This window comes from Microchirus variegatus, assembly GCF_963457635.1.
Source record: "Microchirus variegatus genome assembly, chromosome: 1".
NCBI classification, from domain to species: Eukaryota; Metazoa; Chordata; class Actinopteri; order Pleuronectiformes; family Soleidae; genus Microchirus; species Microchirus variegatus.
Window position 1 is genome coordinate 24,876,096 of NC_139802.1, and position 13,723 is coordinate 24,889,818.

At 41.4% G+C, this 13,723-nt stretch overlaps 1 protein-coding gene across 1 annotated transcript in view; it reads left to right on the plus strand.

Annotated features, from left to right (window-relative positions):
- lipeb (lipase, hormone-sensitive b) overlaps positions 1 to 13,723 on the plus strand; it is a 110,680-nt gene that overhangs the window by 81,356 nt on the left and 15,601 nt on the right. The window contains exons 8-9 of the mRNA XM_083890278.1: positions 3,880 to 4,024; positions 13,288 to 13,515. Of these exons, the coding sequence (XP_083746404.1) occupies positions 3,880 to 4,024; positions 13,288 to 13,515 (373 nt within the window). The remainder of the gene's footprint in view (positions 1 to 3,879; positions 4,025 to 13,287; positions 13,516 to 13,723) is intronic.

Genomic DNA, 13,723 nt, shown 5'->3' on the forward strand with positions numbered 1-13,723 from the left:
CTTTGTTGACGACTGCTTTGATGACAATCACGCTTTAATTTCGCACTGCACACACACACGCACACATTGCAAACGCTCAATAACTGCTGGAAAGTTCCACACACTCTCTTTCCTCCTCTCCCTCTATCTTTCTGTGCGTGCATATTAAGTAGCCATGTTCTCCGTGATCGTCAGCTGATTGGCCGAAAAAACAACAAAAGCTCTGGAATGTGAGATCGCCACACCCAAACTAGGAATGATTCACAGCGATAAAACAACCTTAATTCAAATACAAAGTTCATGGTTTTAAGACCCACAATACTGTGATTCGAAGCATGTAGTGGCTTCTTACAAACTTCAAGTCGAACAATTTTGAAAAAAAACGAAAATCCCTCTTTTTGAAAAAAAAAAACTGGGTCACATCGTGTGACACTCAAAATTACTGACAGCCCTCAAAACACATGGTAGAGGATGCATGTACTATATGATGAATTGTTTAACGCTGTTGCCATGGCAACCACGCAAAGTCAGGTTTTTGCGACAAAAAAGCTAACTGTTATTTCTTTGCAAATCCTGGTCCAATCTAAACCAAACTTGCTCAGATTGATGACAGGCCGGCCCTGAAAGACATCTGTATGAAAATATTCAATTTTCAGCACCCCCTGGTGACAGCAGATAGTATTACAATTACAGTTTTTCATGCTGCTCCAACAGGGATAGCTGTATCCACCTGAAACTATATATGTAAGACCATAGACCCGTCCTGTACATGACTGTATGAAAATATTCAATTTAAAAAAAAAAAAAAAGCACCCCCTGGTATTAGCAGACAGAATTGCATTTACAGTTTTCATGCTGCTCTAACAGGGATTGCTGTATCCACCTGAAACTTAATATGTGAGACCAGGGACCTGTCCTGAACATGTCTGTAAAAGATGACCTCCGTACAGGAAGTGGAATGCCCGAAACAGGAAGTAAGGTCCAACATGGTCGGATCTGCAAAAAAATTGACATGTGAGACAAGTAAACTTCCCTTAACACGTTAACAGAGAAGCCTGTCACCCACAGGAAGGCGGTCATTTTAAACAGGAAGTGCACTCTAACTTTGCTGTACATTGACCGACAAGCACAAAACTTAATATGTGAGACCAGGGACCTGTCCTGAACACGTCTGCAAACAATGACCTCCCAACAGGAAGTGGAACACCCATAACAGGATGTAAAGCCTAACATTGTCTGATCTTTCCAAAATTTGACATGTGAGGCAAGTGAACCTCTATGTACACATTTACTGACACGCCTTTGACCAACAGGAAGTTGGCTATTTTAAACAGGAAGTGCCCTCTAACTTTGCCGTATGTAGCAAGATCCCCTTCGAAACTAGGAACCCACTCTGATGCGTCCGTTGCACACATCGCGATGGCTCAACAGCCCGACATGCACGGGGACACCGCTGAAAACAACGAGAACTGAAAATAACTAGCACTGCGATCGGTGAATGAACGGTTTCGTGGGCGCATCGGCCTGAATCTGTTCAGATCCGCTTGTGGTGCTAGTTTTGATCTTATTATTTTTCCGCCAAATGAATTGCATTTACGAGGCCTCTCCCATACCCAAAATCTCACAGATTTTTGCGACCTGGTGAAAATTTACGATTTAAAAGGTTTGGTGAAAAAGTGTGGAAAATGGAAAGTGGAAGGGGCTAAAGAGTGACGCAAAAAAGTGCTAGTAGGTCATCTCCTGTCAGGTTTAACGTACATGAACGAAACTTGGTACACATGTTCATTAGGTTGTGCTGTAAAATAAAAGTTGATGACCTACAGTTTTTGAGCGATCACCTTCAAACTTGGTGAGATCACTGTGGACCAGTTGAGAAACGGAATCAATTGGAAAGTTTTTTTACAATATCGCATGGCGCACGAGATACGGGGCGCGAAAGTTGGGGAAAATTCTGGTTTTTCCGCCGCAAACAACGAAACTCTTGTAACTTTACAATGAAAGGTCCGATCCAGACCAAACTTGCTGTGAGTGATGATGGGTAGTTGCTGAAGAAAACTATGAAGAAAAAACAGCGCCTCCTGGTGGCGTCAGAAAACATACAAAAAAAGTCTCTTTACGATTTTGGGAATAACTTACAGATATCGTATCACCCTCAAAATTACTGACAGCACTCAAAACACATGGTAGATGATGCATGCACAATATGATGACGAATCATTAAATGGCATTAACATGGCAACAATGGAAAGTCGGATTTTCCTGAACATGTCTATATGAAAGTATTGTATTTCGAAAACAGCGCCCCCTGGTGACAGTAGAGAGAACTACGTTTGGTATTTGAACGAACTTGTCGTATAGCTTTTGTGCGATCACCATCAAACTTGGTTAGGTCAATATGGACCAGTTGAGGATCAAAAGTTATCGAAGGTTTTTTAAAATGTCGCATGGCGTACGAGATAGGGGGCACCAAATTTGGCAAACATTCTGATTCTGACAAAGAGTTTCTTATAACTGTGCGATGGAGGATCCAATGTCCTTCCCTGGATTGATGACCTGGAGAAGTCTATATGACAATATTCAATGTCTAAAACCGTGCCCCCTGATGACGGCAGACTATGTCATTCACTGTGCAACAAAAAACAAACTGTTATAACTTTGCAAGTCCTGTTCCAATCTGAACCAAACTGCCTTGGATTCATGACAGTCCGACCCTGAAGAAGTCTATATGAAAATATTCAATTTAAAAAACTGAACCCCCTGGTTGCTGGAGATAACATTACATTTCACACTTCTTTATGCTGCTATAACAGGGATTGTTGTATCCTCCTAATACGTGATATGTGAGATCACAGACCCATCGTGAACATGTCAGCAAAAGACGACCTCCCAACAGTAAGTGGAACCGCTGAAACAGGAAGTAGAATGTAACTTTGCAGTACATTGCCCGATATCCACGCAACATGATATGTGAGACAAGGGAACTTACCTGAATACGTTAATGGACACGCCTTTGACAGCCCCAACAGGAAGTCAGCCATTTTAAACAGGAAGTGCCCTCTAACTTTACCGTACATTGACCCATATGCACGGAACTTGATATGTGAGACCGGGGACCTATCCTGAACATACAAAAGATGACCTCCCAACAGAAAGTGTTAATTACTTTGCCTCCACAGCCCAACATCCACATGGACGGCGCTGATAACTACTAGGGATGGGAATTTCACACATTTTTAGAGTCAATTGTCGAGGTCCACGTGTTTTTTTTTTTTACAGCAGCAGTAACAGCAGCAGTGCGGGGGTGGAAATTATTCTACACTGTACTACTTCATTTTAAGCTCAAAAACATGGCTGTGATGTCCATTATTGACCATCATTGATTTTTTCGATCGATTTGTCGACAAAAAAGTCCCATCCCTAATAACTACTACCACAAACAGTGAATGAACTAGAGACGAGCTCAGGACGCAAGTGTCGAGGTGAGAGCACATCGACTTCAAGCTCGTTTTCTTATTATTATTCCCTGTAAATACTCCAATCCTCTCAGTTTCCTTTGTACTGTGCAAACTAGGACATGTGCACACTTTTCTCATAGCCACACAGGGATAGAGGAAATGAAGGTGACTATGACAGCTGTCCTTATGCTCTTGTCCGGACACTTAACAAAAGAGCAGACCGATGACATCAGAGGGACTCATTATTTTCATATTATTTTTTGCTTTGTTTTGTTCAAAGTTTGTCCTAATTTATCTCTTTCTCTTTGTCTCCCGGCATCTACTCTTTTCTTTTTCTATCGTAGCTGCTTTGGTTACTCATACATTTTTCAACATTTATTAACTGTGAAGCTGACTGTTTTTCATTTAACGAATTCATTCCTTTGTACTCTTGTGTCTTGTGCAGCCTTACCTGAAGAGTTGGTCCCAGGACCTTGGTGTCCCCATCTTGTCTGTGGACTACTCTTTGGCCCCCGAGGCCCCCTTCCCGAGGGCGTTGGAGGAGTGTTTCTATGCTTACTGCTGGGCTTTGAGAAACCACCACCTATTGGGTACCAGCGCATCTTCACTGCATCATTTATACTTAACGTAACACTTTAAAATAAGGGTACAAGAAAGCTGTTATAAGCATTAACTAACATGTTTTAACTAACCATGTATTAATGTTATTCAAGTTAATGAATTTATCAGGTCACATGCAGTATATATTTATCCAAGGCTTTATAACGCTTCTGTACTCCTTAAGTGATTTAATTTGTGTATGATGGCACTAAACAGGGTTCTCACAAATTTTAGATTTTTTCAAGATAAATGCCTTAAATAGAAATGTCACTGAAAGTGCTTGAATTTTGTGCAAGAAAGAATGTGACCTGCATTGCTTGATGTACGTAGACCAGGGGTTCTCAAAGTTTTGATACCTGAGGGCCAATTGTGTCCAGCCATGGCAAAAGCGTTCACAAGTCTACTTCGGGACATTTGGAGTTATTTACTGAAAGTGTGATTTCTAAGCTTTCCAACAATGTCAAACACATGTAAATCTGATATTTTTTGTGGAAGATATGGTCATTTGAATGTAGGCACTCCTCAAATTGCTTTAGGGAGAATTTTAGCCTCAAAGATTTACACCTTTTGAGAGCCAAGAGACAGAATCATCACATTTACATAGCTAAAACCCCCTCGTGGTCTAAGCTGTCAGTGAAACCACACAATAGAGTTCTTGCACAATTGTGCTCGAACCCTAATAAATCTTTCAGTTACAATAGGTTTCTTGCACAGTCGTGCTCGAACCCTAAAAACGTCCCTGTATGTGACTGAACACTAACGTTTCGTATATGACAACTCACCCATAATAATATAGGGCGGTGCTGGCGTCACGTCATCATCTCAGACAACTACTGTGTCTGTCCTGCTCTCTTTTAGCCGCTGAATAATCCATCTGTTTGTTGTTTTTGTGACGATGAAGTCTGCTATCACGTTAGCATAAAGATCGCTAGCTTCAAATGCTAACAGTCCACACACCAGCAGTCTCTGTGCTTTCTCTGTCCTTGTGAAGAAATTCAGCCACAGACAATTATTTTCCTGTTCTCCTTGCCTTCCTTTGTCAAACAAAGCTTTGAAGACGACTGCTTTGATGACGATCACGCTTTAATTTCGCACTGCACTGCACACACACACACACATGCTGGAACATTCCAGACACTCTCTCACTTCCCCTCCCCTCCCTCTCTCTCTCCCTGTACGTGCATATTAATTAGCCATGTGTATTCTCCGTGATCGTCAGCTGATTGGCTGAAAAAGCAACAAAAGCTCTGGAATGTGAGATCACCACACCCAAACTAGGAGTGATTCACAGCGATAAAACAACCTTAATTCAAACACAAAGTTTATGGTTTTAAGACCCACAATACTGTGATTTGAAGCATGTAGTGGCTTCTTCAAAACTTCAACTTGTGTCATTTTGAAAAAAATGGAAATCCCTAATTTTGAAAGAAAAACTTTTTCCTGTTTTTTCTCGTTTTGCGCTCGGCCGACTTGTTCCCGCTTGGTCCGTGGCGGATCCCAATTTAGAAAAAAAAAAAACCCAGAAAGAAATCCCATTTGTAATAATGTTAATGACCAGATTGCAGTTCTACAGTTTAGTGTTAAGTAATGTAATCATTAAAATAATGTAATTTAAGTGGCAATATAATAACGCTTTACAATTTACTGGGTAATTACCCAGTATTTTGGCCATTGCTCTTACCTTCTAATTACAGGTTAATACCAAGTAACACATTTCTGTTACCATATACTGTATTTACTGGGTAAATAGCTAGTAATTGGGGGCTGTAGCTACCTGCTTATTACCCAATAGTACACTAAAATTCACCATATAGAACCAGGTAAATACCCAGTATTTTTGTTTACACTTATTGGTCTGTATCCAATAATGTCCAATAAACATTTAACAATCTTAGAAGGTCCTGGATTAAAACTTTCAACTGTAATTCATCACGGGCCACCAGAAATGTTTCTGCGGGCCGCACTTTGAGAACCAATGACGTAGACTAACAAAAGTTGAGCCATAATTGCTAGCGGTGTTGTGGACACTGCACTGTCTCTTTCTGTCGTTGATGTGAGATTCCATAAAGAACAATGAATGAGTAACTTTAGGCCAGAGAGAGCAAGTGAATATTCCAAGATCTCTGTCTCAAGAAAATTACAAAGACTGTCACTTGTCCAGATGCAGAGTTGTCAACCAAGGTGTGGAAACCCTGACTGAAAAAATATTTCTTAACTGTTATGCAGTTAAGTAATAATTAAGTTATTATTACACACGAGATATATATATATAAGGAGAGATAATGATGAATAGCCTGTCAGCCCATGCGCATGAGAGAAGTTCAGCTGTGACACCATTACATTGGGATTTTAATAATCTGCAGATGAGACCACCGTGACCACCAACTTCAGGACATTTCAGCTAAATGGACCTTTTTGACTTCTAATTGAATATTTTTGCTTTAGACAGATTAAAAAAGAAAAGAGAAATTTACCATAAAAAAGGTAAAACACACCTATTTTATTTTCCAACTGATTCATTCATCACTTTTAATTAGGGCTGCAATGATTAAACGATGACTAAATGAATCGTCACCTGTTTAAATAATCAAACAATCTTCTTATTGTTATTATTATTATCGTTATTAGGGTTAGAGCACGACTGTGCAAGAACCCTCTTGAAATGCAAGGAATTATTAGGGTTCGAGCACGACTGTGCAAGAACCCTCTTGAAATTATTATAATAATTTAATTTTTTTTTTCTCCAAATGAATCGCATTTTTGAGGCCTTTCCCATGCCCCAAAACTCAGAATTTTTGCGACCGCATCAATCCTGGTGAAAATGTATGTATTTGAAAGGTTCGGTGAAAAAGCGTGGATAATTGGAAGTGGGAGGGGCCAATAAGCATGGCACCCCCTGTCCAAATTTACCCTGTACACCACAATTATCGTACATGCATGAAAATCAGTACACAAACACTATGTAGAAGGTCAGGACGAAGAAAAAATTACATTATGACCATGATCCAAACGCAACAGGAAGGCCGCCATCGTGGACTGAACAGCCATTTTTGGCGAATTTGCACCAATGTTACAAAATCTATCTCGTCCTACATTTTTTGAGCGATCACCTTCAAACTTGGTAAGGTCGCTTCTGGACCATTTGAGGAACGGAATCAATTTGAAAGTTTTTTCAAATATCGCATGGCGCACGAGATACGGGGCGCCAAAGTTATAAGTATGTTGACCGATAAACACTAAACTTAATATGTGAGACCAGGGACCTGTCCTGAACATGTCTGCAAACAATGACCTCCCAACAGGAAGTGGAACACCCATAACAGGAAGTAAAGCCTAACATTGTCCAATCTGTCCAAAACTTGACATGTGAGACAAGTGAACTTCCCTGAACACGTTTACAGACACGTCTTTGACCAACAGGAAGTCAGCCATTTTAACCAGGAAGTGCCCTCTAACTTTGCTTAACGTCACAAGATCCCCTCGAAACCGGGGAACCCACTCTGATGCGTTCGTTGCGCATGTCATGATTGCCCCACAGCCCGACATGTGGGGGGATGCCGCTGAAAATAACTAGTACTGAAAATAACTAATTCCGTGAGCGGTGAATGAACAGAATCGAAGGCGAGGCACGTGCGTTGCCGTGGGATACGGCGAGTCGCACACATCCTGAAAGATGACCTCCGTACAGGAAGTGGAATGCCCAAAACAGGAAGTTAAGTCTTACATTGTCCGATCTGCACAGAACTTGACATGTGAGACAAGGGAACGTCCCTGAACACGTTTACGGACATTCCTTTGAGCCAACAGAAAGTTGGCAATTTTAAACAGGAAGTGCCCTCTAACCCGTTCAGAAACTCCATGCTGCAATATCTATCTGGTCCTACAGTTTTTGAGCGATCACCTTCAAACTTGGTGAGGTCACTGTGGACCAGTTGAGGAACAGAATAGGAAAGTTTTTTAAAATATCACATGGCGCACGAGATAGGGGGCAGCAAAGTTGGCGAAATTTTTTTCCAACAAACAAAACTCTTATAACTTTGCGATGGAAGGTCAAGCAGGAACTTAACTTGCCATGATTGATGATGGGTAGTTGCTGAAGACACCTATGCAAAAACGATTAAGTTTGAAAACATCGCCTCCTGGTGGTGACGGAAAATATACAAAAAAATTATTTTACGATTTCGGGAATATATTTTTTTTTACAGAGACTGTCGTATCCAACTCAAAATGAGTGAAAACACTCAAAATACATGGTAGATGATGCATGTTGAATATGACAGCGCATTGTTTAGTGGTGTTGCAATGTTCACGATGCAAAGTCGGGTTTTTGCCACAATAATATAATATAACTTTGCGAGTCCTAGTCCAATCTGAACCACACTTCCTTGGACTGATGATCCTCCAACCCTGAAGAAATCTATATGAAAATATTCAATTTCGAAAATGGCGCCCCCGGGGACTACAGACAGAATTATATTTGATATTTGAACAAACTTGTCGTAGAGCTTTTGTGCGATCGCCTTCAAACTTGGTGCGGTCACTGTGGACGAGTTGAGGATCGAAAGTTAGCTAAAGATTTTTTAAATATTGCATGCTGTATGAGATAGGGGCGCCAAAGTTGGCGAACATTCTGAATTTGAACGAAACTCTTATAACTTTGCGATGGAAGGTCTGATCCGTTCATGATCGATAGTTGCTAAAGACAACTATGAAAAAACAATCAAGTTCGGAAACAGCGCCTCCTGGTGGTGACAGAATTATAAACTAAAACAAACTATATTTATGATTATAACTCTTGCGAATCCTGTTCCCATTTGAACCAAACATCCTTGGATTGATGATAGTCTGACACTGAAGACATCTGTATGAAAATATTCTATTTCGAAAACAGCTTCCCCGGGTGACACCAGACAAAATTAGATTTGGTATTTAAAAGAACTCGTCATAGAGCTTTTGACCAATCACCTTCAAACTTTGTGAGGTTTCTGTGGACCAGTAGAGGAACGGAATGAGTTGAAAGGTTTTTTGAAATATTGCATGGCACACGAGATACGGGGAGACGAGATACGGAGAGTTTTTGCAGACAACAAAACTCGTATAACTTTACAACGGAAAGGCCGATCAGAACGAAACTTGCTGTGAGTGATGATGGGTAGTTGCTGAAGACGACTATCAAAAAACGGTCACGTTTAAAAACAGCGCCTCCTGGTGGTGGCAGAAAACATACAAAAAAGAAGCTTCTTTAAGATTTTGGGATTAATTATACAGATGTCATCTTATCACACTCAAAATTACTGACAGCACTCAAAACACATGGTAGATGATGCATGTACAATATGATGACGAATCGTTAAAAGGCGTTGCCATAGCAACGACGGAAAGTCGGGTTTTTGCGACAAAAAAGCAAACTGTTATAACTTTGCGAATACTGGTCCAATCTGAACCAAACTTGCTCAGATTGATAACAGGCCGGCCCTGAAGACATCTATCTGAAAATGTTTCATTTTCAGCGCCCCCTCGTGACAGCAGATAGTATTACATTTACAGTTTTTTCATTCTGCTCCAACAGGGTTTACGGAATCCACCTGAAACTTAATATGTTAGACCAGTGACCTGTCCTAAACATGTTTATATGAAAATATTCAATTTCGAAAACGGCTCCCCCTGGAATTAGCAGACAGAATTGAATTTACAGTTTTCATACTGCTCTAACAAGGATTGCTGTATCCACCTTAATATGTGAGACCAGGGACCTGTCCTGAACATGCCTGCGAACAATGACCTCCCAACAGGAAGTGGAACACCCATAACGGGAAGCAAAGCCTAACATTGTCCGATCTTTCCAAAACTTGACATGTGAGACAAGTGAACTTCCCTGAACACGTTTACAGACACGTCTTTGACCAACAGGAAGTCAGCCATTTTAAACAGGAAGTGCCCTCTAACTTTGCTTAACGTCGCAAGATCCCCTCGAAACCGGGTAACCCGCTCTGATGCGTTCGTTGCGCATGTCATGATTGCCCCACAGCCCGACATGTGGGGGGATGCCGCTGAAAATAACTAGTACTGAAAATAACTAATTCCGTGAGCGGTGAATGAACAGAATCGAAGGCGAGGCACGTGCGTTGCCGTGGGATACGGCGAGTCGCACACATCCTGAAAGATGACCTCCGTTCAGGAAGTGGAATGCCCAAAACAGGAAGTTAAGTCTTACATTGTCCGATCTGCACAGAACTTGACATGTGAGACAAGGGAACGTCCCTGAACACGTTTACGGACATTCCTTTGAGCCAACAGAAAGTTGGCAATTTTAAACAGGAAGTGCCCTCTAACCCGTTCAGAAACTCCATGCTGCAATATCTATCTGGTCCTACAGTTTTTGAGCGATCACCTTCAAACTTGGTGAGGTCACTGTGGACCAGTTGAGGAACAGAATAGGAAAGTTTTTTAAATATCACATGGCGCACGAGATAGGGGGCAGCAAAGTTGGCGAAATTTTTTTCCAACAAACAAAACTCTTATAACTTTGCGATGGAAGGTCAAGCAGGAACTTAACTTGCCATGATTGATGATGGGTAGTTGCTGAAGACACCTATGCAAAAACGATTAAGTTTGAAAACATGACGGAAAATATACAAAAAAATTATTTTACGATTTCAGGAATATATTTTTTTTACAGAGACTGTCGTATCCAACTCAAAATGAGTGAAAACACTCAAAATACATGGTAGATGATGCATGTTGAATATGACAGCGCATTGTTTAGTGGTGTTGCAATGTTCACGATGCAAAGTCGGGTTTTTGCCACAATAATATAATATAACTTTGCGAGTCCTAGTCCAATCTGAACCAAACTTCCTTGGACTGATGATCCTCCAACCCTGAAGAAATCTATATGAAAATATTCAATTTCGAAAATGGCGCCCCCGGGGACTACAGACAGAATTATATTTGATATTTGAACAAACTTGTCGTAGAGCTTTTGTGCGATCGCCTTCAAACTTGGTGCGGTCACTGTGGACGAGTTGAGGATCGAAAGTTAGCTAAAGATTTTTTAAATATTGCATGCTGTATGAGATAGGGGCGCCAAAGTTGGCGAACATTCTGAATTTGAACGAAACTCTTATAACTTTGCGATGGAAGGTCTGATCCGTTCATGATCGATAGTTGCTAAAGACAACTATGAAAAAACAATCAAGTTCGGAAACAGCGCCTCCTGGTGGTGACAGAATTATAAACTAAAACAAACTATATTTATGATTATAACTCTTGCGAATCCTGTTCCCATTTGAACCAAACATCCTTGGATTGATGATAGTCTGACACTGAAGACATCTGTATGAAAATATTCTATTTCGAAAACAGCTTCCCCGGGTGACACCAGACAAAATTAGATTTGGTATTTAAAAGAACTCGTCATAGAGCTTTTGACCAATCACCTTCAAACTTTGTGAGGTTTCTGTGGACCAGTAGAGAATCAAAAGTTATCGAAGGTTTTTTCAAATGTCGCATGGGCCACATGACCGCGCTTTGCTGTGCTCGTACACAGCTGTGATGTCTCTTTAGGAAATAAGATTTATCTGAGATTTTTATGGCCTTTAGGAATGTTTTTCAAATATGAATCTCCATGAATTAAAAATATAGAATATAAATCCATAAAAGCCTGTGTCCATGTCTCGAGGTGTCCTGTGGACACTTTTACAGGCGTTTCTTTTACTTAACTTATTAGGCCCCATGGGATTTTTTGTTGCAGTACCGAGTGTGGGCACCACGTAAAAATTGTCTTCAAGGTAGAGGGGGCGGTGCTCTATCCAGTTCATATTATACATCCATGGAGCTGCCTCAGCTTTTCCCTCTTCTCTTTCACCATTTTCCCAGTCCTCATCTCTGTACTGTTGTCGGTCACGAATGATTCATTCAAAAGAACTGATCTTTTGAGTGAACGAACTGACTGGGATCACTTCATGAACTGATTCGTTCCATTCTTAGTTCAGTTGAGCTCAGCAGCGAGCGTGGCGGCCGGTAGAGGAACTGCCACGTCCTGTGAATCACTCATGAAGTCGTTCGCCGACGCCGTCACTCACTCATGAATCTTCGTCTAAAGACGCCAGGTATCGTGCGCCGAGTGGGGAGGGACTAGTAAGAAGAACTGTCTGCCACGCTGACTCACTACTGGAGGATGTGATTTGTTCGCGCTGTCACTCACTGACTCACTCATGATTCGCGAACGTACTGACACAGTGTGTCACTGTGGCTGAGGACATGAACCACGTTCACAGCTCGCGCTGATTCGCTAACACAGAGCTGTCACAGATTTACGTCCTCAGCGAAACAGTTGCGGCATCGGCGCGCTGCTGTGTGTCTATTGTAGAAGACTTTTACGGAAATGGGTGACAATTTGACATCCTTTTCTCCAAGCTAACGGCTAAAGTTTAGCCGTCAAGCTAAGCCACTTGAAAACAAGCACGCACACACACACACACACACAAGTATTATTATATATAAGTATTACTATGTTGTATTATCATCATCATTATTATCATTATTATAATGCTGTTTTGCATTTAAACTGTACTTTTATATCAAAACTTGGGAGACAGGAGGAGTCTGTCAGGGCAAGCGAGTGTACTGACACCGAGAACTGGAGAACTGTGGCTGAGGACGTGAATCTCAGCAAACTTACTGAAACACAGAACTGTGGCTGAGGACGTGAATCTCGTTCGCGAACAAACTGACACACAGACAACTGGAGAACTGTGGCTGAGAACGTGAATCTCGTTCACGCTGTCACTCACTCACAGACCCACGAACGTACTGCACTCAGGGAGGACATGAGTCACGTAACGGGGCACTGGGCTACTGCTAAGCACTGAATGATTCGGTGAACAAATCTTTTGAACAAATCATTTTAATGAATGGATTCTAGGGATTCAGTACACTCGAATGAACTGCTGATCCCATCACTACATCTCTGGTCCTCTTTTTATGGTCTATGCTGATCGCTCATCCAAAAAGAGCAGTACTGCCATCTACAGGTTCAATTTGTCATTACACTTAGTTTACAGGTTTGATATTGAAAGACAAGCTCCGCCAGAGTCTCGCCAACACTCCCTCAAAGCAGCCACATATTCAACAGTGCTGCATGTGGAGAAACAACATCCTGTTACTCAAGTTTATTTCTCATTTATTCGATGCCCAGTTTTTTCTCTGTCTCATCACCTCTTTATTAAAAATCCCGTTTTTATCTTCTCAGGCTGGACTGGAGAGAAAATATGTCTGGCTGGGGACAGTGCAGGAGGCAATCTGTCCTTGACTACATCGATGCGCGCTGCTGCCTTTGGCGTGCGAATGCCAGATGGTATCGTGGCAGCCTACCCAGCTACCCTGCTGACTGCCTACGCATCGCCCTCTCGTCTACTAACACTTATGGATCCCCTGCTGCCACTCAGTGTGCTCTCCAGGTGTCTCAGCGCCTACGCAGGTTGGAGTGTGTCTGTGTGCTTTTTCAAATAAAACCAAGCCTGTTTTTTTTTCATCTTCTTAAGTTGAGAAAAAAAGTTCAGGTCCATTTTGGTTAATTTTCTATGGGTTGAAATGTGTGCCACCAGAAACTGAATTTGGATCGTTTATATTTGAATTTGAATTGCTAAACTTGATTAGTTGCATTAAAAAAACTGAATTTGAATCAC